We start from the raw sequence: 27,580 nt of genomic DNA, 5'->3' as shown, positions 1-27,580 counted from the left end.
GCATTCTCTGGAAAATAATGCAACTCCGCGGAAGGTCAGTACCACTCCGCTAGCGCGTTGTGGAACACATCGTTAAATTATTTTCCATTCATGAATTATCCGTTACATACGGTATATTTTGAATTAGTGAGTTGAGTTGAGTTAACCACCTTGCAATGTTTGGAAATGCGGGCTTTTATTTTTAAGGTTTGCATTACCATAGAGAGGTGACATTATCGTTAGTGCTGCTAGCAAAATAGTAGTGTACAGTAGTTGTCAGGGGAATGGCGTGTTGTCCGTTTCAAAACAAACGCCACGAAGATATTTGTGGCAGAAATGAGAGGTCGGACGCATATTTTTTTTGTTTTTCAATGTAAATAGATGATCACTGCACCAAAAACCTTCGAATGTATAAATCGCACACCTTTTGATATGGCTCTTTTCCCTATATTTTTGGAGGTGCGCAGCACGGACTGCTGAAACCGCAACGTGAACCAGAGACGTTGGATGCAGTCCTGTAAGTGTGATGTGTGTAGCTAGCTAACGTTACTGTGAATTCAACCAAAGTACTGCCAAGCCTCACGTTTCGTCGCTTATTGATTTATTTTACAGAAAATAATAACATTAACTTGCTAGTTGACAGGTACTAGCGGAGAATGTGGGTTGTATGACTATGCAATGATGATGATTGAGTCTGGGCAGTATGGATTGTGCACTCATGCGGTAACTTTTATGACTTAACGTAGCCTACCAGAAAGAACCGACTGCATTATTTAACACGTCAATTGACGTCTTTCTCGGTACCAGGGTCCAAAAGGTACTCAGAACAACAAACCAGTGATAAGCTTATGGTCCATCATCATATCAGGTCAAATATGATTGAACCACAGGACTGCGACGACAGTGATGAACATGATGAAGCCGTTCCATTACCAACCCTACCCCCTATGCCACGAGAGCGGGTCCCGTTGCAGAGGAGCAACGTGTGCTCCCGCTCTTACTTCATGGTGGTAATGGTCTTTTTCCATGTATACATCATCAATGTCATTGCGCTACTCCTCTACGTGCACTACAACAACAGCCCTGGAGAGGTACTGGCCACCCCGAAGGCAAGCGGTGGAAGCAATCATCACAAGCCCCCCGAGTTCAATCAGCAACAGTCAGATTCTTCCTTTCAGCAGCATATGTACCTTCCACGCCTAGAGGGCATACGGGTGAGTTAAGGCCTTGATCACACCAACAAGGTTTTGCATTTTGGTACACCAGAAGTGTGTTCATGTACAGTTGAAGTCGGAAGTTTACATACACTTAGATTGGAGTCATTAAAACTCGTTTTTTAACCACTCTACACATTTCTTGTTAACAAACTATAGTTTTGTCAAGTTGGTTAGGACATCTACTTTGTCTATGACACAAGTAATTTTTCCAAAAATTGTTTACAGACAGATTATTTCACTTATAATTCACTGTATCACAATTCCAGTGGGTCAGAAGTTTACATACACTAAGTTGACTGTCTTTAAACAGCTTGGAAAATTCCATAAAAGGATGTCATGGCTTTAGAAGCTTCTAATAGGCTAATTGACATAATTTGAGTCAATTGGAGGTATACCTGTGGATGTATTTCAAGGCCTATCTTCAAACTCTGTGCCTTTTTGCTTGACATCATGGGAAAATCAAAAGAAATCAGCCAAGGCCTCAGAAAAAAACACTCCACAAGTCTGGTTCATCCTTGGGAGTAATTTCCAAAGACCCGAAGGTACCACGTTCATCTTTACAAACAATAGTATGCAAGTATAAACGCCATGGGACCACGCAACCATCATACCGCTCAGGAAGGAGCCACGTTCTGTCTCCTAAAGATGAACGTACTTTGGTGCGAAAAGTGCAACTCAGTCCCAGAACAACAGCAAAGGTCCTTGTGAAGATGCTAGAGGAAACGGGTACAAAAGTATCTATATCCACAGTAAAACGAGTCCTATATCGACATAACCTGAAAGGCCGCTCAGCAAGGAAGAAGCCACTGCTCCAAACCACCATAAAAAAAGCAAGACTACAGTTTGCAACTGCACATGGGGACAAAGATCGTACTTTTTGGAGAAATGTCCTCTGGTCTGATGAAACAAAAATAGAACTGTTTGGCCTTAATGACCATTGTTATGTTTGGAGGAAAAAGGGGGAAGCTTGTAAGCCGAAGAACACCATCCCAACCGTGAAGCACGGGGGTGGCAGCATCATGTTGTTGGGGTGCTTTGCTGTAGGAGGGACTGGTGCACTTCACAAAATAGATGGCATCATGAGGGAGGAAAATGATGTGGATATATGGAAGCAACATCTCAAGACATCAGTCAGGAAGTTTTAGCTTGGTCGCAAATGGGTCTTCTAAATGGACAATGACCCCCAAGCATACTTCCAAAGTTGTGGCGAAATGGCTTAAGGACAACAAAGTCAAAGTATTGGAGTGGCCATCACAAAGCCCTGACCTCAATCCCAAAGAAAAGCTGTGGGCAGAACTGAAAAGGTGTGTGTGAACAAAGAGGCCTACAAACCTGACTGAGTTACACCAGCTCTGTCGGAGGAATGGGCCAAAATTCACCCAACTTATTGTGGGAAGCTTGCGTAAGGCTACCCACAACGTTTCACCCAAGTTAAACAATTCAAAGGCAATGCTACCAAATATTAATTGAGTGTATGTAAACCTCTGACCCACTGGGAATGAGATGAAAGAAATAAACGCTGAAATAACTAATTCTCTCTACTATTATTCTGACATTTTACATTCTTAAAATAAAGTGGTGATCCTAACTGACCTAAGACAGGGAATTTTTTCTAGGAGTAAATGTCAGGAATTGTGAAATACATTTTAAACTTGTGTTTTTGGCTAAGGTGTATGAAAACTTCAGACTTCAACAGAATTGCATTGCAGAGGCAGTTGCAGTGCGTTCATTCCAATGCGTTACATTGGATTTATTGAATGTATGCGTCAAACTGTGTAAGAAGACAGCTTGACAGAAATGGTAGCAGAAGGTGAATGCTGAACTTTTCCGCCACACATATCCAGATGACGGTGTGTAATATTTAGAGAAATGACGCTACCGGTGTGATCAAGGCGTAAGGATGCCTGTGTAGTTCTGTCTCTGTTTAGCCCAGAGCTTAACCTTACAGACAGTAGTAGTCTATACGGTTCAGCGGTGGGCTAGTGTCTGTTGTGCTTTTCTTCTATGTGAATGGTGTGTTCCGTGCCATCTTGATGGTATGAAGTTATAGTCAGTGTTATTTTTTCACAGGTGGGCCATGTCCAGAAGTTGTCACTGGTGCCAGGCAATGTGCATGAGATGCGGACCCTGAGTCTGAAGCCCCTGCTGTTTGGTGAGAGCTCTCTCTACTAAACTTCTGCTCTGCATTGCACCCCTCTGCACCTTGTTAGTGGCTGATGCTGTCATTGCTCTCCAAGGGTGTGTGTGTGTGTGTGTGTGTGTGCGCACGAGGGTGCATTCATACGTGTGTTTGTGTAAGTGTGTGCGTGCACTCATACGTGTGTTTGGGTGCGTGCATGCGTTCAAACGGGTGTTTACGGTGTGCCTCTCTCTCCAGAGATCCCAGGGTTCCTGTCTGAAGAGGAGTGTCGTGTGGTGGTGCAGCTGGCCCAGCTGAAGGGCCTGATGGAGAGCCAGGTGATGGTGCCTGAGGGACAGGAGGAGCTGACGGAGCAGCTCAACCTCAGCCCTGAGGAGATCTTCAACCTGCTAGACCTCAACCAGGACGGACAGCTACAACTCCAGGAGGTGTGTGGGTGGGCAAGCGAGGATGTGTGTCTGTGAGCAGTAGTAGTCTTGCACAAGTGCGAGCCGGAACGGCTCACAGGAGCAGGAGCCTATATCCTGTTTCTGTAGCGTGAGGTTATTTGATGTAGTACACCTCCTGGACAGGACGCTAGTCTATCATAAGGCCTCAAGCCCAATATATCTCCTTAACACTAGAACCATTAAAGCAGTCATTTTGACTGCTCATGAATAAAAATATACAGTGGGGCAAACAAGTATTTAGTCAGCCACCAATTGTGCAAGTTCTAACCACTTAAAAAGATGAGAGAGGCCTGTAATTTTCATCATAGGTACACTTCAACTATGACAGACAAAATGAGAAAGAAAATCCAGAAAATCACATTGTAGGATTTTTTATGAATTTATTTGCAAATTATGGTGGAAAATAAGTATTTGGTCACCTACAAACAAGCAAGATTTCTGGCTCTCACAGACCTGTAACTTCTTCTTTAAGAGGCTCCTCTGTCCTCCACTCGTTACCTGTATTAATAGCACCTGTTTGAACTTGTTATCAGTATAAAAGACACCTGTCCACAACCTCAAACAGTCACACTCCAAACTCCTCTATGGCCAAGACCAAAGAGCTGTCAAAGGACACCAGAAACACAATTGTAGACCTGCACCAGGCTGGGAAGACTGAATCTGCAATAGGTAAGCAGCTTGGTTTGAAGACATCAACTGTGGGAGCAATTATTAGGAAATGGAAGACATACAAGACCACTGATAATCTCCCTCGATCTGGGGCTCCATGCAAGATCTCACCCCGTGGGGTCAAAATGATCACAAGAACGGTGAGCAAAAATCCCAGAACCACACGGGGGGACCTAGTGAATGACCTGCAGAGAGCTGGGACCAAAGTAACAAAGCCTACCATCAGTAACACACTACGCCGCCAGGGACTCAAATCCTGCAGTGCCAGACGTGTCCCCCTGCTTAAGCCAGTACATGTCCAGGCCCGTCTGAAGTTTGCTAGAGAGCATTTCGATGATCTAGAAGAAGATTGGGAGAATGTCATATGGTCAGATGAAACCAAAATATAACTTTTTGGTAAAAACTCAACTCGTCGTGTTTGGAGGACAAAGAATGCTGAGTTGCATCCAAAGAACACCATACCTACTGTGAAGCATGGGGGTGGAAACATCATGCTTTGGGGCTGTTTTTCTGCAAAGGGACCAGGACGACTGATCCGTGTAAAGGAAAGAATGAATGGGCCCATGTATCGTGAGATTTTGAGTGAAAACCTCCTTCCATCAGCAAGGGCATTGAAGATGAAACGTGGCGGGGTCTTTCAGCATGACAATGATCCCAAACACACCGCCCGGTCAACGAAGGAGTGGCTTCGTAAGAAGCATTTCAAGATCCTGGAGTGGCCTAGCCAGTCTCCAGATCTCAACCCCATAGAAAATCTTTGGAGGGAGTTGAAAGTCTGTGTTGCCCAGCAACAGCCCCAAAACATCACTGCTCTAGAGGAGATCTGCATGGAGGAATGGGCCAAAATACCAGCAACAGTGTGTGAAAACGTTTGACCTCTGTCATTGCCAACAAAGGGTATATAACAAAGTATTGAGATAAACTTTTGTTATTGACCAAATACTTATTTTCCACCATAATTTGCAAATAAATTCATAAAAAATCCTACAATGTGATTTTCTGGATTTTTCTTCTTCTCATTTTGTCTGTCATAGTTGAGGTGTACCTATGATGAAAATTACAGGCCTCATCTTTTTAAGTGGGAGAACTTGCACAATTGGTGGCTGACTAAATACTTTTTTGCCCCACTGTATATTACTCCTTCATTTTTAAAGTCATTCCCCCCTTCGTCCTTGACTTTTCCTAAATAAGTCTATATAACACACTGCCGTTGTTAAAATCTTAAAATCACAAACGGAACTGGAGTTATAACCACTATAGTAGGGAGTGTCATTTTTTAAATAATTTCCCTGTGTTGCCTCCTCCTGACAGTATATCCTGCCTCGCTCCATCTCCCGACAGTGGAAGGTGCCGTGCCCAATTGATAATCGCCTCGGAACTGAACCTAAACTATACCGAAATGAATTTCACACAAACAACAGATGAAATAAATTAAGAAAAGTATGATGGGGGAGTTGATGAGTTAGGGGAAGCGAACAATGCATAATTATGTAATCACCAATTGTGAATGAAGAACAGGGCAGGCCATTCTATTGTATTGGTATATTCCAATTAGAGGTCGACCGATTATGATCTTTCAACGCCGGTACCGATTATTGGAGGACCAAACTGATTAATCAGTAATCAACCGATTTTTTTATATATATATTTGTAATAATGACAATTACAACAATACTGAATGAACAATGAACCCTATATTAACTTAATATAATACATAAATAAAATCTATTTAGTCTCAAACAAATAATGAAACATGTTCAATTTGGTTTAAATAATTCCAAAACTGTTTGAAATTTTTTTTTGTTTAAGTTGCTTGCTCAGAACATGAGAACATATAGAAGCTGGTGGTTCAATATTCCCAGAAGTTTTAGGTTGTAGTTATTATAGGAATTATGACACGTCAACTATTTCTCTCTATACCATTTGTATTTCATATACCTTTGACTATTGGATGTTCTTATAGGCACTATGTCACGGGATCGGTTCAGCGTTACCTCTGTTTTTTTTAAGGCAAAGAAACAAGAACGCGACACCTGGAAAACAGACGTGCGCCATGGTAGCCAACGTTTCAGAACTAGTTTGTACAGAACCGCATTACATGTTACAAACCAGGAGACGACATCGCTGTTGATTAACAATTGTCTGCACAACTCCAGGGGAGGAGACAGTACCAGGTGGCCAGATGCACTAAGACCAGAATCCAAGACACCTGTGTTGCCTGCAAGCGACGTGTTTGTGCTAAGTGTGTCGAGCAAGTGAAAGTGGCGAAGATTTGTGTTGACCGTTAGGAAAAGCGCTAACAATGAATTAAATCCAACTGATGCCATTGCGTGAAGACACACACCATGTGAGCAAGAGCTGACAATCATTTATTATTCTTTATTTTACTGCTGTCATATCCACACTTCTATTCATTATAATGCCATTTTTACTGTTGTGCTGATTTTCACTATTTATCACGCGCACTTATAATGATGTTTAGGCTACTGGTGTTTTCATCATTTGACCGCGCCTCTCGGTGGTTGAGGTATTTTTATTTTGTCTTCATGGAAAGAAGCTGTTACTGTGTTCCAACACACATGCTTTCTCTTTCATTGTTGTAAGAAAGGCACCCCACAAATAAAATTGAACACTCAAATGTTTTGGTTTTTACATTAAAAGTAACAGCTTACAGTAACATAAACTAATGAAAATACTATTGTGTTTTTGCCATAGCGTTTGTGACATTTATTAATTATACTGTTAGTGTTGGAGTCAGAATGACTGCTCATTAGCTTGAAGGGGGGGGGTCCCTCGAGGCCCAGCGGTTCTCATGCTGAGTTAATGTTAATGCTGAGTGCTAAGCAGAGACTCATCGGGTCCCATTTCTTTTAATCAGCCTTTGTTGTGACTCAGCCAGGGAACGAACACCTGAACCTTCCAATCTCAGGGCGGACACTCCACAAGGCCACTGAGTGGAGTGAACACACATCATTAATCATAGTGTGGTGGTACTGGAGCAGCAAATGTAGAAATGTATTTTGTTCCTTTTTTATAATGGATCAATAAACATGTATTGTATTATCTTCTTTATGTGTGATTTATTCATGTTCCTGGGCCTCCTACAGATATTGACACATTCACGAGTGAGGGACGGGATCTGGCTGACACCAGAGAATCTGAAAGAGATCTATGCTGGACTGAAGGCTGACCCTGACGGTAACGGTAAGGGTCATTCTCGACACGGGCCTCTTTGTGATAGGTAGACACCTCTGTCTCTATGCATACAGAGCTAATCTTTTCAGGCTGCTCATATTGGATATCTGCGTCTGTATGCGACCCACTTTGTGCCTGTAGGTGACATCTTTGTGTCTGTGTTAGGCTTGCTGAGCCTGGAGGAGTTCAGGCGCCTGGGCAGTGATGCGTTCCAGCGTTTCTTGCAGCAGCGCGGGGTGAAGAGCAGCCAGCTGGTCAGGAACAGCAGACACACCTGGCTATACCAGGGACAGGGGGCACACCAGGTTCTCCGAGACCTCAAGAAGAGGTGAGGAGAACATCATTGTCAACTGTTGCCCTAGCCTCTTCACTGGCCTCTCTCTCTCTTATGGCCCCTCTCTCTCTCTCCTGGCCCCTCTCTCTCTCTCCTGGCCCCTCTCACTCTCTCTCCTGGCCCCTCTCACTCTCTCTCCTGGCCCCTCTCTCTCTCTTCTGGTCCCTCTCTCTCTCTCTCCTGGCCCCTCTCTCTCTCTCCTGGCCCCTCTCTCTCTCTCCTGGCCCCTCTCTCTCTCTCTCCTGGCTCCTCTCTCTCTCTCTCCTGGCCCCTCTCTCTCTCTCCTGGCCCCTCTCTCGCTCTCTCCTGGCCCCTCTCTCTCTCTTTCCTGGCCCCTCTCTCTCTCTCCTGGCCCCTCTAACTCTCTCTCTCTCTCCTGGCCCCTCTTTCTCTCTTTCTCTCTCTCTCAATTTAATTCAATTGACTTTATTGACATGGCAAGTTCATTACACAGTTCATTAAATTTTTCTCAGTCGCTTTGGTGCATTTTTCACATCATTCCTAACATGTGCAAAATAATAAGTGCATTTCTCAGAACAATTTGTACAAACTGCAATATACAATAGATATGTTTCTAAAGCTAGTCAGTCACTAAAAATCCTTAGTACATCTCTCAAAAGTAAATATTCATGCCAATGATCATGTCAGTGTCATCAGAATGATAAGTCATTGAGTCATTGTTCACGAACAAGGTCATCAAAATGTTTAGGCATGTTGTCAATGTAACTGTGTACTTTGACAGTATTACCTGATGTAAACTTAGGCTACAGTTTGGATGACAGTGACTGTATTGAAAATGCACAAGGCTGCACTTCTATGGCATATATCAATTTCAACAGTACTATTTACATATTACTGTATGTGGGTTATTGATTGAAAGAGACTGGACAACCCAAGGGGCACAAAGGAAAAAAACTAAATTAGAAAGAAACACAGGAAACCACCCCTAAGGCACAACTTTGCCCGCAGCACTTGTGCTGTCTCTACACATCCAGACCTTCCTGTCTGTCAGCCCACATATTCTCATCCACATCACACCGGATATTTTCCCTTCCAATGCAACGTGGAAAGAATCTTTTGGAATGCCCTATCCATCCTCTGCAGGCGTCTACTGTGATGTTCTCACATGCTGCATCCATTGCAGCCAGCAGGGTCATCTGTGTGTGTGGCTGACGATCGTACACCTTCCACCTCCAATGCTGAAAATAACTCCTCAATTGGGTTAAGGAATGGTGAATAAGGTGGGAGGAATTCTATGAGCATCCTCGGGTGGGTCACAAACCATTGCCTTATGATGTTTGATTGATGGAAACTCACATTATCACAAATGTCCACATACTTTGGCAAATCCTCTCTAAACAGACCCCTCTCATCATCAGGGATCATCAGGGATGAGAGCCCTGTAGAGAGTCACTAAAAAGTTGAGTAGATGCTGGGTGTTGCATGGCCCTATAAGGGGGATATGGGTTAGGACACCATGCTCCGAAATAGCAGCACACATGGTGATATTTCCTCCCCGTTGGCCTGGCAAATCCACAGTAGCTCTGTGACCGATGATATTCCGACCCCGCCTTCTGCATTTGGTCAGGTTGAAGCCAGCCTCATCCACGTATACAAAGTTGTGAGAGGGTTCACTTGATTCCAACTCCATTATACGCTATATCCCAGAACACACAATTGAATTTGTTTTGGTAAGGAAGAGTGACATAAAATGTACATATTGCATGTTCCTTCCACAGCAATGGAAATGTGTCCAGTTTATGCTTACTGTACTATGTATCACTATAAAATGTTTCTGTAAAGTAGTTACATAGATATATGTTTTACCTGTACATACTGGTACCGTAGCTCCTTAACTCTGTCCTCATTCCTTTGGAATGGTACACGGTACAGCTGTTTCATACTCATCTGGCAGCACCCTGTCGATGGTTGAGATGCTAACCATATGGATGTTTTCCAAGACATCGTTGTCTTCTATAATGGTCCTTTGTATTTCCCTGAGTCTCATGGCATTATTTGCTCGGACCATGGTGCAAATAGCCTCCTCCTGTTGAGGTGTGAAAAGGCGTCCTCTGCCACCGGTTTGAGGTAATCTTGCAGTCCTATGTGGGGGAAAATGCAGTGATGCATCGCACACTTTCACATAGACAAAAACTATGCGAACACACATTTTACTGTAAAACATACAGGTGGGTGCATGTAAGGTGCAGTATGTATCTGTATAGAGTATATTTCTGTATGCTGTGAAATACAAGTGGACTACTGTAATATGAAGCATTGTAGGAAGTATACAGTATACTGCTTATATACAGTAACAGGGCACTGTACATTGGTGGACATACCTGTTCTCTCTTCGAAACGTTTTAACTATTGAGGACACGGTTGATCTCCCAACATTAAGCTGCACCCTTCGACCCACCTCAGCCATTGTAAGGCCATGATTGACAACATGGTCTACAATAGTGGCCCTTATGTCATCAGATATGCGCCTATGTCCTCTTCTGCCTCTTCCTCTGTTTTGCCTTCCACCACGCATCCTTGCTCCTCTTCTTCCTCCTCTTGGCTGTTGACCCTGTTCGTTTCCTGGTCCATCCATTATTGGAAAATTGCAACTCTGTGTTGTGGTCTGTCTATATATGCTTGCCAATTGATTCTTCATGAGATGCACCTTTGAGCAATTTAGACAACTGGTTGATTGTTGGTTGAACTAACACTTTACATTCCTTCATGAGTGAGGGTCAATTTCACCTGCACGATTCATCAATTCACGTTTTTGTACAAAATGTCTAATAGAAATGTGTAAAACTATGCTTGACAGTTTATGACAAATAGTTCAACAATTTTGCATGTAATGGCTTATGCAAGGAACTAATGCCTAGATGTTTTGAGGGGTAAGACTATTCAACAGAGAACCATCTACTATATTTTGATCAACATGACATGAGCAATTGATCATGTGGAAAAAAAGCTGACACTTGTACATTATCAATTGCAATTTGTTCAAAGGAATAAGATATTGCTTTAATGATGTGCACAAGTGACTAGATGATTTGGAATTTGTACAAGTTGTATCAAGAATTGCACTTTTGATCTAAGAAATGCACCAAAGCGACTGAGAAAAACTGTATTACTTACATTGTCAAAGTATACATATCGAAAAAAGAAAAACAAATGTACATATATAAAATAGATATATATTTATATATAAATAAATGGTGCGACCAAACAGCAATAATAATAGTAGTAGTGGACATGGGATTACCATTAACAACAACTACAACAACAATATTAATGAGAACAACAATACATTAAAGCAATGGTATTTGACCAGTGTCAACATGACTGAGATATATGACATGAAGTGGTATGAAAGACAAAACAAAACAAGATGGGAAATATTATCGTTAGTGCCGCGGGTGACCACACAGCCGCCATGCAGAGAGTACTCATCCTGCTCCCCCACCCAGCCTGTGTGTAACAGAGAGCAGTGAGTACAGTATTCAACAGAAGCTCTGATAACAGTAGATAACAGTAGAACTGATAGTAGAACTACCATGTGGACTAGCAGGCGGATTCTCTTTCAATTACTTTACTTTGCACTTTTCACTGGTCGTCCCTCAGGTTGTGGCAGGAGAACACATATTTGGCTGCCAAAACTGCACATTTTGGCTTTTCACCCAATAAATATTAGATTTTTTCTTCATCTTTTATAGTTTCAAATTATTTGTATTGAATTATAATTTTGGGAAAGAAATATTCTCTTAGGTCTGAGTAATTGTCACAGTGTAATAGGAAATGCCGCTCTGTCTCTACCTCTCCCCTGGAGCAGAGTGAGCACAGCCTGTCCTCTCTGGGCAGCCAGGTTTGTCTGTGATGACCGGTCTCTATAGCCAGACTGTGCTCACTGGGTCTGTACCTAGTCAATGTTTTCCTCAGTTTTCTATCAGTCACAGTGGTCAGATAGTCTGCCACCATGTACTGTCTGTTTAGAGCCAAATAGCATTGAAGTTTACTTAGATTTTTTTGTGGTGTCTTTCCAATAGGTGATATATTTTTCTTTTTGTTTTGTGATGATTTCGTTGGGCCAGATTTTCTGAGTGCTGTCTTGAGGCTCTATGGGGTTGGTTTGGGTTGGTGAACTGAGCCTCAGAACCAGCTGGCTGAGGGGACTCTTCACTTTTTTTCATCTCTTGAAATTGTAGAGCTGTGTGATGGAATGTTTTGGGGTCACTTGTTTTTAGATGGTTGTAAAATGTTCAAACACATTAATAAACGGTTGGAGTCAAACACTATGGCCAAGGTTATCAGAATCTGATGTTAAGGATTTTTGTCCCTCTTTCTCCCCCTCCATTTGTCCTCCATAGGGTGGCCCGTCTGACCCGGATGCCCTCTGCGTTGGTGGACCTGAGTGAGCCCCTCCAGGTGGTACGTTATGAGCAGGGAGGCCACTACCACGCCCACCATGACAGCGGCCCTGTCTACCCTGAGACCGCCTGCACGCACACGCGCCTCGCTGCCAACACCTCCACACCCTTCGAGACGTCCTGCAGGTGAGAGAGAGTTGTGTTGAGTCAGGCAGCGCCTCGTCCTTGGCCTTGTTTTGACGATGCTGTATAGGGGAGAGTCTGGATAGACAACCTTCAGATTAAGACGGTTAAATTGAGTGATAATGTAGTGTAACGTCTGTGTACTTTATGTGGATGTGTTTGTGTAACTTAGCACATATCAATATATCAGGTAGTTTGTGACTAAGCCTCACATTTCCATGGTGTGGTTGGTCTGTGTGCGGATGTGTGTTCCAGTATGTGTCTGTATTAAATGTGTGTGTTGCACACCCAGGTACATCACTGTTCTCTTCTACCTGAACTCGGTTGAGGGGGGCGGGGAGACCGCGTTCCCTGTGGCAGACAACAGGACCTATGAGGAAGTGGTGCGTTATGGTCTGTCTGTGTGTGTGTTCTTGTGTGTTTATATTAGGGAATTGCCGGGAACCTCACAATACGATATTATCACGATACTTGGGTGCCGATGTGATATGTATTGCAATTCAATTTGGATTGCGATTCGATACTGTGATTTTATTGGGATTCGATGTTCTGAACATTTTGCTAACCATATGTCTGCTGTAGAGGGATGAGAGAACACGTTTTGATCAGTCATGGAAATAAATTGCCTCCCTATTTAAAGAAGAAGATGGAGGACAAGCTATGAAGGAAAAAACCTGGAGTTTTAGTGCAGGTATAGCCAACTAGCGCAAAAATAATATTGCAGTATTGTCAAAACGATACGATATAGCGTTAACAAAATCGATATGTAATTGTATCGACCCCCCCATCATTAGTTTATGTATCTATATTAAACATTTGCATGTTTGTCGGTGTACCGATATGTTTTTCTCAACGTTATTAATGAGTGATTGTGTTTGTGTTTTCAGTCTCTGATCCAGAACAATGTGGATCTAATGGACACGAGGAAGAACTGTGATAGGAGCAACCTGAGGGTAAAGCCTACTAAAGGGACAGCCGTGTTCTGGTACAACTACCTTTCTGACGGACAAGGTACAGACTGTACACAGTGCTCTCTCACACATAGAACGGCCCTTCTATACTAAACAAAAATATAAACGCAACATGTAAAGTGTTGGTCCTATGTTTCATGAGCTGAAATAAAAGATCCCAGAAATGTTCCATACGCACAAACAACTTATTTCTCTCAGATTTTGTTCACAAATTTGTTTACATCTCTTTTAGTGAACATTTCTCATTTGCCAAGATAATCCATACACCTGACAGGTATGGCATATCAGGAAGCTGATTCAACAGCATGATCATTACACAGGTGCACCTTGTGCTGTGGACAATAAAAGGCCTCTAAAATGTGCAGTTTTATCACAGCACAATGCCACAGATGTCTCAAGTTTTGAGGGAGCGTGCAATTGGCATGCTGACTGCAGGAATGTCCACCAGAGCTGTTGCCAAATAATATAATGTTAATTTCTCTACCAAAAGCCACCTCCAACATCGTTTTAGATATTTTGGCAGTACATCCAACCGGCAGACCACGTGTAACCAGGCCAGGACCTCCACATCTGGCTTCTTTACCTGCGGGATTGTCTGACACCAGGCACCCGGATAGCTTATAAAACTGAGGAGTATTTCCGTCTGTAATAAAGCTATTTTGTGGGGGAAAACTAATTCTGGATGCGCCCCTGCCCAGTCATGTGAAATCCATAGATTAGGGCTTAATGAATTTATTTAAATTGACTGATTTCCTTGTTCCTTGTCAATGTAAAATCATTGAAATTGTTGCATTCATATTTTAGTTCAGTATATAAACACACTAATACAGCTTAATTACTGCCCCTCAGACAGCCTACTCAATTTATTGTACACACATAGCAATTGACCCCATTTCATTCATTCACTGCTGTTCAGGTCCTTATTTAAAAACTGTAGTCCGTGTTGTTTTGATGAAGGTTAGGCCCACTGTTGTAGAAATACATTGAAAGAGAATCCGCCTGCTAGTCCACATGGTAGTTCTACTATCAGTTCTACTGTTATCTACTGTTATCAGAGCTTCTGTTGAATACTGTACTCACTGCTCTCTGTTACACACAGGCTGGGTGGGGGAGCAGGATGAGTACTCTCTGCATGGCGGCTGTGTGGTCACCCGCGGCACTAAGTGGGTGGCCAATAACTGGATCAACATCGACCCAGACTACCAGCGCCAGGCTCGCTACCAGCAGCTGGTGTCACAGCAGGGGGAAGAGGATGAGGAAGAGGGGGAGGACGAGGGGGAGCAGTCTCAGCCCCGCCCTGAACAACTGCAAACTGCTGACTCCCATCAGGAACTGTAGCTGTACTGCTGTAGCCTAGAAACCGAAAAACAATGACCTCCCCTTAGGTCCACTAATTACACTAGCTCCAATCTCAGAAGAGTTATGGGTGGTCCAGACTTTGTAGTTAGTGGGCCTAGACCTCCCCCACCCCTCTTCTTCAGCCTAAAGCTACCACAAAGATACCTCTCTACCCACCTCCCCAACCTAACTTGACTCTGCCATGCTGTGCACAACCTCCCATGACGACACCTCTGCGGCCAGTACATAGAGAGATAGTTGATATTCAGGGACTGTGGTAACTTTGGATTTATGCAACTGAGAAGGGGTCTAATGTTGTTGTTCAGATGTCCTTGTTTGTTCACTATTAGTTGTGTTTTCTCAGCTGAATTTATGCATACTTCCAAACTTTGTTTACGTTATATACTTATGCACAATTTTACCTTCTGTGTGTCACAAAACATTAGTGTTATATTTTTTTGTGAGTGAGACTGACCACATTGCGGAGGGGGGGGCGGGGGTCGACTATGCTACTACTTGCATGTACGTACCTTTGTATGAGCTGTTAGGTTAGACTTTATACAGGTTATTAGTGTGTCATGATAGCCATAGACGACTTTATAGACTGTCAGCTGTAATCCTTGTTTTCTTTTAGCTTGACGATGTCTGTCATCACCCAAAGACCCCCCCCCCCCCCCCCCCATCCATGTGATGAAGCATGTTAACTGTTATTTAAGTGTTGCACAAATTCACTTCATTATTTTATTTGTTAGTTTGTTTATTTATTCGACATTCTTTATGTATATACAATACCAGTCAAAAGTTTGGACACACCTGCTCATTGCAGGGTTTTTCTTTATTTTGACTATTTTCGACATTGTAGAATAATAGTGAAGACATCAAAACTATGAAATAACACAAATAGAATCATGTAGTAACCAAAAAAGTGTTTAACAAATCAAAATATGTTTTATATTTAAATGTTTTCAAAGTAGCCACCATTTGCCTTGATGACAGCTTTGCACTCTCTTGGCATTCTCTCAACCAGCTTCATGAGGTAGTCACCTGGAATGCATTTCAATTAGTTGTTGCAACAAGGTAAGGGTGGTATACAGAATATAGCCCTATTTGGTAAAATACCAAATCCATATTATAGCAAGAACAGCTCAAAAAAGCAAAGAGAAACAACCATCTATAATTATTTTAAGACATCAAGGTCAGTCAACACAGAACATTTCAGGAACTTTGAAAGTTTATTTAAGTGCAGTCCAAAAAAACATCAACACTATGATGAAACTGGCTCTCATGAGGACCGCCACAGGAAAGGAAGATCCAGAGTTTCCTCTGCTGTATATGATAAGTTCATTAGAGTTGCCAGCCTCAGAAATTGCAGCCCAAATAAATGCTTCACAGAGTTCAAGTATCAGACACATCTCAACATCAACTGTTCAGAGGAGACTGTAAATCAGGCCCCCATGGTTGAATTGCTGCAAATAAACCCCTACTAAAGGACACGAAAAAGAAGAAGAGACTTGCTTGGGCCAAGAAACACGAGCAATGGACTTTAGACTGGTGAAAATCTGTCCTTTGGTCTGATTAGTCCAAATTTGCGATTTTTGGTTACAACCGCCGTGTCTTTGTGAGACGCTGGGTAGGTGAACGGATCTCTGCATGTGTTTCCCACTTGAAGCATAGAGGAGGAGGTGTGATGGTGTGGGGGTGCTTTGTTGGTGACACTGTCAAGTGATTTATTTAGAATTCAAGGCACACTTAACCAGCATGTCTACCACAGTATTCTGCAGAGATACGCCATCCCATCTGGTTTGTGCTTAGTGGGACTATCATTTATTTTTCAACAGGGCAATGAACCAACACACATCCAGGCTGTGTAAAGGCTTTTTGACCAAGAAGGAGAGTTATGGAGTGCTGCACCAGATGATCTGGCCTCCACAATCACCCGACCTCAACCCAATTGAGATGGTTAGGGATGAGTTGGACCGCAGAGTGAAGGATAAGCAGCCAACAAGTGCTCAGCATATGTGGGAACTCCTTTATGATTGTTGGAAAAGCATTCCAGGTGAAGCTGGTTGAGAGAATACCAAGAGTGTGCAAAGCTGTCATCAAGGCAAAGGGTGGCTACTTTGAAAAATCTAAAATGTAAAATATATGACTGGTACTGTATATATGTCTGCTTGTGTCACTTGCATCCATTACTTCTCATCCTACTACAGGTATTGAATTTCTATTTATTTGAAGTATTATTTATTACTTATTTATTCCAAATGTTTCACTTTCCACGTTGTGTTGTTCACCTTGTTTGGTGTTTGTTTCCAAATGCACTGAATCACTTTCCTCTGCTCCAAATAAAGTTTACTTTAGATTTTGAATTATAGAGTTATTTCAATTGCCAAAGCTGTTCGTGACAACACTGGCACACCCATAAAAACTTTCAGGATTTTATTGAAATTTCATCAAATGTAAAGTATATAAATTAATACTTTCCAACTATTTAAAAATCCAAAATATATTAAATGACAAAGCTGTAAAACATTATCCTTAATATAACCCATAAACTAAGTGAATTCCGTTGGTGTATAATATGAGGGTTTCAGCATGTAATATCCTTACATCTTTTTCCACTTGTACTTATTTTACTCTGTCAATATGTGTTTTGGGGCAAAACTTGGCAGTTGTGAAAAAAGTCAAAAGTTGGAAGAGTTGCGGTGTTAATAGGAAATGATTTCATTGTTGATTAGATGCTTTTTTTCATTACTTGGGCTGTTTTCTCTTGAATCATATGGTCTATCCACTAGAAACCTGTAGACAATATGAATACATATAAATATATATATTTTTAAAGTCATATGTGTACATTTGATAAAAGTTATGTAAATATAAATGACCAGAGATTACTGTTAAATACTAAAATTAAACTTTGTTAAATTATCAGTAGTTTTGCAACCCTATGTTGTGGTTTAGTGTACCTTTCATTTTTTGAAGGCATTATAGTTACCATATATATATATATACACAGTATATACCCATATACTATATCCCCAATTGAAAGTTACTTTTCAAAAGGATAGGGGCCCACCCCATAAAATAGAATATACAGAGACGTCAGACTTCAGTAAGGGTCCTCAGAGTTTGGTGCTGCACTGCATCTCCTGCAATGACATATTTACAGACATGGTTCATTTGTTCAAAGCAGTATACAGTCTTCCATATTGTATCTACTATTGAACTGTAGACGTGCACGTCTCTCACCAGAGAATATTCATAGCTGGGCATTGATGTTCCCTGGTGGCCAAGGCAGTGCAGCACAGCATCATGGACAGTAGCAAACAGACGTCCTTTCGTGATGGACTCCGAGAAGAACCCTCCCAGCTCTAACTGCTCCACCACGGACACTGGATAGAACAAGTAACAGTTATTTACGCATTCTATTCAAACTAATGAGCTGTTCATGTATTAGCTAAAGATAGTGGGGTTACTTACTCTGACACCCAGCCATGTAGACAGTAACATCAATCTCACCAAAGTCGTGGAATATCTGTCAAAACGGGACAGGAGGATAAGCACTTCTGTACTTTTCCGCTTTTAACATCCTAAACTCTTTATCTCCACCTACCAAACCGTTGTCATCCTAATATTTTTCTTTCATTGAGGGCGCCTACATTCCTGATTTTCTTCTCTCAATACAAGGCCATCTCTCGTATGTCATCATTTCCATGCCGTCATCATCACCCACTCACGTTTCTCATGGTCTTGATGGCCACGGTGTCGATGAAGTTAGCAGTGGAAAGGTCTAGGATGATGGAGTGGATGTCCCAGGTCCACTTGCCCAGCGATCCTAGCGAGACCTTATCCAGTTCCCGGCTCAGGGTATCCTCACTACTGGACCCCAGAGTGGTGGTGTCCCCGTCTTGCAGTTCCGACACTGCCCCCAGGGTGGCACAGTCTGGGTCTTTACTGCCCTTCAGGTACTCCCAGCTGCATTGGTCATCGGGCGTGCGGGGCGTTGTTGGCATGACGAACACGGTGCCGTTCTCGCGGCCGCACCAACCTCGTTGGTCGTCTCCCAGTGACTCCTCCCTGTCTCCATCTCCGCCCCCCGGTTCCTTCCATTGCCCCGCCGCCTCCTCTACGGAGAAGACCCCGGTCTTCTGCTCTGCCGCTCTCAGAGCATGCTTCTGCACAGTCCACACACAGACAACACTTTAGTTTACAACACATTTGTAAAACCCGCCTTATGAAGACATAGAGAAAGAGCAGCACCATGGCTGTCTGTCATCTAAATAATGCATAGATTAGTTGAGATATGACGTAGATTTATACTGTCCAAGTTTATGCATGTACAGAAGGATTCCTGAGTAGTTTGGAATTTGTTATTCAAATGTATATGAATGGCGGCTCGACAGTGTCTCACTTGTCTCTTGGCCTCCCTCCTAGCTCTCCTCTCAGCTCTCTTGTCTCTGCGTCTCTGCTTGGCCTCCTGTCTTCTCTTGTAGATGATCATCTTGCTGATATCAAGCCCGCTCTAAGACACAGACACTCCATCTGTTATTGTCACGTCCAACACATGCCCCAAATATAGGCCTGCAGTCACGAAACACAAGGCCTGCGTCTCAAATGGCACCCTATTCCCTAAACACTGAGTATACAAAACATGAAGAACACCTGCTATTTCCATGACTTAGACTGACCAGGTGAATCCAGGTGAAGGCTATGACCCGTTATTGATGGCACTTGTTAAATCCACTTCAATCAGTGTAGATGAAGGGGAGCAGACAGGTTAACGGAGGATTTTTAAGCCTTGAGACAATTGAGACATGCAGGGGAGCAACTTTCACTGGGGACATGTCCCCCCCATATTCTGAAATTGCATTTTTGTCCTCCCAGTTTTATCATTGGAATGTGTAACAGTGTGCTTGGCAACAGTGTGCTTTAGGAGCATGTGGACTCCTCTGAGCGGTCGGGTAGGCTGTTTGGAGTGTTTATCCGACTGGATAAAATATATATATATTATGTCCCCCCCACTTCTAAAACCAAAGTTGCGCCCCTGGAGACATGGATCGTGTATGTGTGCCATTCAGAGGGTGGATTGGCAAGACAAAAAAATGTAAGTGCCTTTGAATGGGGAACGCTTTCGAACACCCTGTAGAGCATGAGGTGAAAATGAGTATCACATGAAGTGCAAATGAGTGTCACTGTCAGAGTTGTATGGAAAAGGGCACCTTTCCTTTTAGAGCCTCCAGGTAGAGGTCAGCATTGGCGAAGTACACGGTGGCAGAGGAGTGGAAGATAGTGATGCCAGGGACCTCTCTCACCTGCCACACACACAAACAAACAAACGACAAGGTTATGGTTACCCACTGACTGGGCCACCCCTACCTCCCTTCCTGCTGCCTCCCAAGGTCTGCTCTCTCACCCATAGAAATAGAATGATTCTATTCTCTGGTGTCTCACCTCTCTGTGGGTCTCCATGTCCAAGTAGAGCTCTGTCCCTGGAACGTGTCCCAGAACTGAGTACTTCGGGCTGAAAGAGAGGACAGCAGGGTTGGCTCACCACCAGAGCACTTCAGTTCTCAGTCAGAGCTACTGTGTAACTATTAAATCGATGCAGTTTTTTTGTTGTTCTGAATTCTTTATCAAATGTTGGTTTTTGGCTTTCACTTTTTTAATCAATCACTGACTTTGGCCAGAAAGACCTGTTTAAAAGTGCCAATAATGAATTGCCACCTGGCACCTGTTGATGCTGAGCTTTTTGATTTGTTTGTAAAAACACACAGCCAGATGAAAACTATGCCGTGTTGAAGAAGTGGAAGAGCAGTCTTACAGCTGGGTCCTGAAGATAACAGTGAGCACAGCGAAGGTGATGGAGGCACCAAGGCCCATGTCCAGGTTGAACAGCAGTGTGGATACCCAGGTCACCAGCCACACCACCTGGGAACAGGGCCATTCTTATGTACTACTTCTGAATGGGTTATTTATGGGTTATGTATGGGTTATGAACGTGTGATGACGCCCCCTATGTAGATACCCTGCAAACAAATTTTATTATATTCAACTATATCGACCATTCACAACCAGAGAAGACGTGTGTAATGTGTATCAGGAAGTTCATTTCTCCTCTCACCAGATCAACTTTGCTGCTCCTCCACAGAGTGATGATGTCATAGTACTGCTTGAACATGCCCTTCAGGTTCACAAAGACGATGGCTGCAAGCACTGCCTGAAACACACACAAACATAAGAGTGGCTACAACCAGTATAGAACGCACGTGCACTTTCAAAACCTCGTACTTCACCCTTTAAAAACACTTGAATAGACTAACTCATATAAACGATGTAGAGCGAATACATACAAACAGCATTCTGTCTCCTATCACAATCTCCCACACACACATACGGTCTATAGCTGAAGTAGAGCCGTACCTTTGGCAGCTCCTGGAACAGAGGCCCGAGCTTCAGCACAGTCACCAACACAATCACAGCAGAGGCCATTCCAGCCATCTGGAGTAAAGACATTGGATATCAATGCATCTTTCATTGGTCACAAAACATAGATTCATGCTGCTTTTACATGACCTTCGCACATTCGTTGTGTGTATGCATTTACATGCACGACTATGGCATTAATATAGCAACACTATTCAGAATGGTGCACAGTAGGAGTCCCTGCAGTGTTCCTCCCACCTGTGTCTTGCCTCCGGTACTCTCCTGTATGAGACTACGGGACATGGAGGAGCAGACAGCATAGCACTGGAAGAATCCCCCCACAGCATTACTGAGACCCAGCGCCACCAGCTCCTACCTCAGGGAAAGGGATGGAGAGGAGAAAGACAGGTGAAAAGGCGATAGGAGAGGATGGACGAGGTGAGTGTGTGTAACAGACAGAGGTTTGTTTGGACTGCATTGCAGAGCCGGTTCAGTTACAGTGGCCTATGAGGCGCGACAAGATCAAATGAATTCATGGGAAGACGGTACAGCTTGAGTAGATTGTGAGGGATTCCGTTGCTTTGATGGTGTTGGAACAATGTATGATAAGAGGGACTGTCTCACCTGGTTGCTGTCCACCTTGTAGCCATGTTTTAGTGCAAACGTCTTCCCAAGAGAGATGGAGATGGCGTAGCCCACAATAGCCAAGGCAAACGCATCCCCCATCACCTCTTTAAACAGGCTAGCATCAGGTAACCTGGGGGCAGCCAGGCTGAATAAAGCAGAGGATATTTAGGTCAAGGTGTCAACCATGAACCAGCAGGGGTCGGTAATAAGAATTAACAACATACCAGCAAGAGAAGCGGTCAACAAGAAGAGGTCAAGATAAAGTCACGAGGATTACAATTTGACAGACAAACAAGGTATTAATGATTATTACATGTTTCTCTGTCTCTCTATCTCTCTACCCCCCCCCCCCCCCCCCCCCCCTACTCACCCGCTGGGAATTTCTCCCACTACTGAGATTGTGTAGTTGCCGTTTAGGTGGGTGTAGGACGATATCACCGTTGCTGCCACAATCTTTATCGAAATAGAAACACATTCTTTCCAATTCAACTTAGTCACAATCTTCTCAATACAACTGGACAAATGATGGGTATGTTGCAAGGAAAACATCACGTCAATCATTTAGTGAACATACTGTAGGTTAGGTGAATCAGAAGCCAGAAGTGTGCCTAATCATTAGTTATGAATCCCTTATTTCTGCTGTGTATGACACTAATACAGTACATTGGAATGGTCACATATAGTTGACTCAGCTCTTGTGTTTCAGACTAGGGCCATTGTTCTACATTTCTGTTTTTCTATGCAGGAGCCAAAACTTGTCAACACAAACTCGACTAGACAGAAGAAAGAAATCTGTGACCTACCCAAAACGAATATAACCAATGTCAAATATTTGAAGTTCAAATGTATCTTTGACCAACCAAGGTAGAAAAAGAAAGAATACATTTTTGTAGAGAAACATAAGGAAGAGACTGACAGAGCGACAGGACGGTGAGACAGCGGACAGAGTATCATAGTAACTGACCGTGATGAGCTCCACTGGGATGGGCACAGGCAGTCTGGCGCTGATGGCAGAGTTGATTTCCTTGGCTGCGATGAGAAACACCATGGATACACCACTGACCGCCAGTGTGGGGAGATGGGTCTGAGGTAGCTTGGAGCACACCTCCACCAGGGTCTGTGGACAAGAGTTACACCAATAGTATATGAGTTCAGGGTTTTGTGCTGGGGTTAAGTTAAAGTGTCAGTTGAGTTAAAGTGTCAGCTGAGTTATAGTGTCAGCTACACACACACACACACACACACACACACACACACACACACACACACATGGTACTCACATACACCAGTGACAAGGGCCCACTAAAGCGTGTGGTGGACAGCCCAAAGAGCTGTGCGATCACAGCGACCACAGCGTGAGCAGCAGCTGCTGTTGTGTAGGCTCGCACCAGTGGCTCCGACAGGTAGGTACCCACAAACCCAAACTTCACCAGTCCCAGCACCACCTACAAGTGGAAGCATGAACATTCAAACACAATATATTCCTACTGTCAGTCATAGTAAGGATAAATTAGCTACGAATGCCTGATTTGTGCTATGTGTCATAGCTCTTGAATTGTATTGACTGGATTGAAGTGCAGTGAAACATATTGTATTGTCTTGTGTCATGTTGTATTGGATTGCATTGGATTAAAGCATGTACATTGTGTTGTCTTGTGTTATGTTGTATTGTATAGTTTTTTCCAGTAGCAGCTAACTGTTCTATTCTTTTGATGACCTGGATGAGTCCTCCTAGGACGGTGGTAGCAGCAGCGACCTGCACCCTGTAGGAGTCCCTGGCAGTGATGTTCACCTCAGTCAGGTTAGTCCCATTCAGCATGACCAGGAAGTTCCTGTCTGGAGCCAACCTCTCTGTCACACTTCCAACCATGATACTGAGCACTGCAAACGTACCTGCACACAAACACAACATAACGACATCTGTGTATGTACATTTGTATGCACAAAAAGAATTGGACTGACTGGGAGTGTTGTTAACCCTATTCCTTATCAACCACTGGTAATACGGTCACCGTAACAGCCCTAGTGTTAACCCTATTCCTTATCAACCACTGGCAATACGGTCACCATAACAGCCCTAGTGTTAACCCTATTCCTTATCAACCAATCACATGTTACATATTTCTGTCCACTTACCTATGGAAATATGTCTAGACGTCCCAAAGAAGAAGTAGACCAATGCAGGGTAGAGGGATGTGTATAGCCCAAACACTGGGGGCAAGGAGGCCAGCAATGCATATGCCATACCTGCAGAGAGTATCGAGAAATCTAGTTAAACAGCCCCGCTAGCCAATAAATCATTCAACTACTATTTTCCACTGGGTCTGTATATGAAGTGCAGGTTGTTCACATTACGATCATTCAAATGCATGTTGTTATTGAGGATAATTTCATTTTAGTGATAAACCCATGAGGTTGTGGTCTTACTGTACCTTGTGGCAAGTGCATGATGCCCACACTGATACCAGAGATGAGGTCCGGCATGCCATAGTCCCAGATAGAGTAGCGGGGCAGCCAGTAGAGTACAGGCAGACAGCCCACCACACTACGTTTCAGCCTGGGTACAGTACATCTTGAAAAGGGGGGCAGGGGGGTGACAGACAGAAGAGGGATAGGGTCAGGGTTGAGGCTAGGGTTAAACCGGGATGTGGACATTAAATTAGGGTTGGGGTTAGGGTTAAGGTTGAACCGGGGTGGATAGTGGATCGGGTTGAGAGCTTCAAGTTCCTCGGTGGCCATATCACTAAGGACCTATCATGGTCCAAACACACCAACACCAATGCCTCTTCCCCCTCGGGAGGCTGAAATGATTTGACATGGGCCCTCAGATCCTCAAAAAGTTATATAGCCACCCAAGTCATAGACTGTTCCCTCTGCTACCGCACGGCAATTAGCGCCAAGGCTGGTACCAAAAGCTTCCTGAACAGCTTCTACCCCGAAGCCAATAGACTGCTGAACCAGCCTGACTATTTGCATTGATCCAGTTTTAATTTGCACCGGCTCTACACTCACTACCCACACACTCACACATACTACACTGACACTCCAACACACACATACACACGCTCACACATACTACGCTGTCACTCCAACACACACATACACACGCTCACACATACTACACTGTCACTCCAACACACACATACACTCACTACCCACACGCTCCCACATACTACACTGACACTCCAACACACACATACACACGCTCACACATACTACGCTGTCACTCCAACACACACATACACACGCTCACACATACTACACTGTCACTCCAACACACACATACACACGCTCACACATATTACACTGACACTCCAACACACACATACACACGCTCACACATACTACACTGACACTCCAACACACACATACACTCACTACCCACACGCTCACACATACTACACTGACACTCCAACACACACATACACACGCTACATAAGCTCACACACATGTATATTGACACACACTCACACATACACACACGCTGATGCTTCTCTGTTTATTATCTATCCTGATTGCCTAGTCACTTTTACCCCTACCTACATGTACATATTACCTCATCTGCCTCATACATTGACTCTGTACAGGTACTACTTGTATATAGTCTCGTTATTGTTATTTTATTCTGTTACTATTTCCTTTATTTTTTGCAAATGTCTCTTTCTTTTTAACTGCATTGTTGGCAAAGGGCTCGTAAGTAAGCATTTCACGATAAAGTCTACACCTGTTGTGTTCGGCGCACGTGACAAATAATATGATTTTGAACCGAACCTAGAGTTAGGTTCACGTGGGTCTAAGCCTACTGCTTAAATCCTTCCATAAAATATGTACCCCGTCTATTTGCAATAAATAAGAAACTCACACACACCTTAGACTAGTGCGTGCACACACACACACCCCATCTGTGCCTTACCTGAAGGACTCTTTAAGCTGCTTGGTCAGGGAAGGGTGAGTGTCAGAGTAGTCCATTCTCTGAGCCAGCTCCTCCAGCCTCTGCTCATCCAGCACATCCCTCTCCACTCTGTACCCCCTAGCCTTCCGGCCCATACCCATACCACCTCGTCCAATATGTCCTTAACAGTATATAAGAACCAGGTTGGGCTATTTCGATCCTCCCCGTGTAAGCCGCGTGAAGTGCCTGTCAGTCCCCCTTTTGTACAATATGACAGGTGAAAGAGACGTTTTTTCCAAACACCGAATAAAACAGGTTTACTAAAAAGTTAACTTTTTCATCCAAAGCACGTTGGGCATTACCATTGACTGAGGTTCTATCACTATCAAAGATAAGGGTACATTCAATAAATCATCCTTTATATGTGTGTGTCTGTATGGGGTGGGGGGGGGGGGGGGTCAGTGGTTGATCGTGTGTAGGGCATAGCCTATAATGGCTAACTAAGAGACATTTCACCACCTCATATTTGGTCATTCAAGGTCATCAAGAGCCCCATTTCAGGATGTCCGGATTGCACTCTAGTCATAGGAAGGAGGTGTTTCCACCAGATTCCTTACACTGCAAAAGTGATGCTAATGAACCATGACAACACCAGGCAGCCTGTAGCTGATGACATACTAGTCCTGTCATCTATTACAGCCAGATCTGGTACAGTGGAAAGATAGACAAACACAGGATATGGAAAAAGCAACATCAGGGAAATGATTATTGACTTAAGGTGGAAGACAACATACTGTACATACAGCGCCTTCAGAAAGAATTCACCGCCCTGGACTTTTTCCACATTTTGTTGTTACAGACTGAATTTAAAATGGATTAAATTGAGCTTTTGTGTCACTAAGATACACACAATACCCCATAATGTCAAGTGGGAATTGTCTTTTTAGAAACGTTTACAAATTAATTTAAAAAATGAAAAGCTAAAATGTCTCAAGTCAGTAAGTATTCAATCATTTTGTTATGGCAAAACTAAATAAGCTCAGGAGTAAAAATGTGCTTAACAAGTCAAATAAGTTGTGTGGACTTATTGTGTGCAATAATAGTGTTTAATATGATTTTTAAATGACTACCCCATCTCTGTACCCCACACACACAATTATCTGTAAGTTTCCTTAGTCTAGCAGTGAATTTCAAGTACAGATTCAACCACAAAGACCAGGGAGGTTTTCCAATGGTTCGCAAAGAAGGGCAAACATTTCAAAAGCAGACGTTGAATATCCCTTTGAGCATGTTGCAGTTATTCATTTCACAGTTATTCATTGCAGTTATTCATTGGTTGGTGTGTCAATACACCCAGTCACTACAAAGATACAGGCATCCTGTCACGCTGGTGTAAAGGATTTGGAGACAGGCGCAGGAATACATCTGGGTTTTTAATACACCAAAAACAAACACGTGTACAAAACACTGGGATGTACTCAAACAAAAGAGCGAGGGTAAACCTCGTAGAACAACACAAGACGCGTAATACACAAAACATGCAGCACAGGCTGAGACAACACATAGGTACGCACACGACCAACGGACGTGGGAACAATAATCCACAGCCCAATTGGGAAACAAAGGGCACATTTATACAAACACAATAAGCGAAGAATTGGAACCAGGTGTGCGTAATAACACAGTTCAGTCAGTCTAGATGGCCGGTGACGTTGACCTTCGGAACTGGTGAACAGAATGAGCAGCAGTACCGGGGGATCCGTGACACAACCTTCCTAACTCAGTTGCCGGAGAGGAAGGAA

At 43.3% G+C, this 27,580-nt stretch overlaps 2 protein-coding genes across 2 annotated transcripts; one reads left to right on the top strand and one right to left on the bottom strand.

The window, feature by feature from the left end:
- p4htmb (prolyl 4-hydroxylase, transmembrane b) lies at positions 1-17,205 on the top strand. Its single transcript, XM_036950177.2, has 10 exons — positions 1-496; positions 787-1,193; positions 3,267-3,348; positions 3,574-3,764; positions 7,562-7,658; positions 7,815-7,977; positions 12,348-12,533; positions 12,823-12,913; positions 13,418-13,541; positions 14,601-17,205. Exons 1-10 carry the CDS (start codon positions 487-489, stop codon positions 14,837-14,839), a joined length of 1,590 nt encoding a protein of 529 aa, XP_036806072.1. The 5' UTR covers positions 1-486; the 3' UTR covers positions 14,840-17,205.
- Positions 15,579-26,173, bottom strand: slc26a6l1 (solute carrier family 26 member 6, like 1). Its single transcript, XM_036950171.2, has 19 exons — positions 25,800-26,173; positions 24,319-24,458; positions 24,023-24,133; positions 23,604-23,779; positions 23,167-23,331; positions 22,851-23,003; positions 22,257-22,339; positions 21,884-22,031; positions 21,518-21,631; positions 21,257-21,334; positions 20,958-21,053; positions 20,658-20,764; positions 20,288-20,357; positions 20,056-20,148; positions 19,248-19,358; positions 18,574-19,011; positions 18,317-18,371; positions 18,086-18,228; positions 15,579-17,985 (listed from the first exon to the last, which is right to left on the bottom strand). The coding sequence occupies exons 1-19, from the start codon at positions 25,937-25,939 to the stop codon at positions 17,959-17,961; spliced, it is 2,448 nt and encodes an 815-aa protein (XP_036806066.1). The 5' UTR covers positions 25,940-26,173; the 3' UTR covers positions 15,579-17,958.
- Between the last annotated feature and the right edge of the window lie 1,407 nt (positions 26,174-27,580).

The sequence above is a fragment of the Oncorhynchus mykiss genome, chromosome 17 (genome assembly GCF_057628025.1).
Source record: "Oncorhynchus mykiss isolate SJ-2025 chromosome 17, ASM5762802v1, whole genome shotgun sequence".
Taxonomy (NCBI): domain Eukaryota; kingdom Metazoa; phylum Chordata; class Actinopteri; order Salmoniformes; family Salmonidae; genus Oncorhynchus; species Oncorhynchus mykiss.
Note: the sequence above shows the minus strand (reverse complement) of the source record. Positions and strands in the feature narration are given on the sequence as shown.

Bases quoted from the DNA above. Each gene is read 5' to 3' on its own strand.
- p4htmb (XM_036950177.2), top strand. The intron at 1,194-3,266 runs GTGAGTTAAGGC...ATTTTTTCACAG, and splicing joins CACGCCTAGAGGGCATACGG to GTGGGCCATGTCCAGAAGTT. The intron at 3,349-3,573 runs GTGAGAGCTCTC...CTCTCTCTCCAG, and splicing joins TCTGAAGCCCCTGCTGTTTG to AGATCCCAGGGTTCCTGTCT.
- slc26a6l1 (XM_036950171.2), bottom strand. From the start codon at position 25,939: ATGGGTATGGGCCGGAAGGCTAGGGGGTACAGAGTGGAGAGGGATGTG. The intron at 23,004-23,166 runs GTGAGTACCATG...TCTTGTCCACAG, and splicing joins GGCCCTTGTCACTGGTGTAT to ACCCTGGTGGAGGTGTGCTC. The intron at 21,632-21,883 runs GTGAGACAGTCC...TCCCTGAGGTAG, and splicing joins ACAAGGTGGACAGCAACCAG to GAGCTGGTGGCGCTGGGTCT.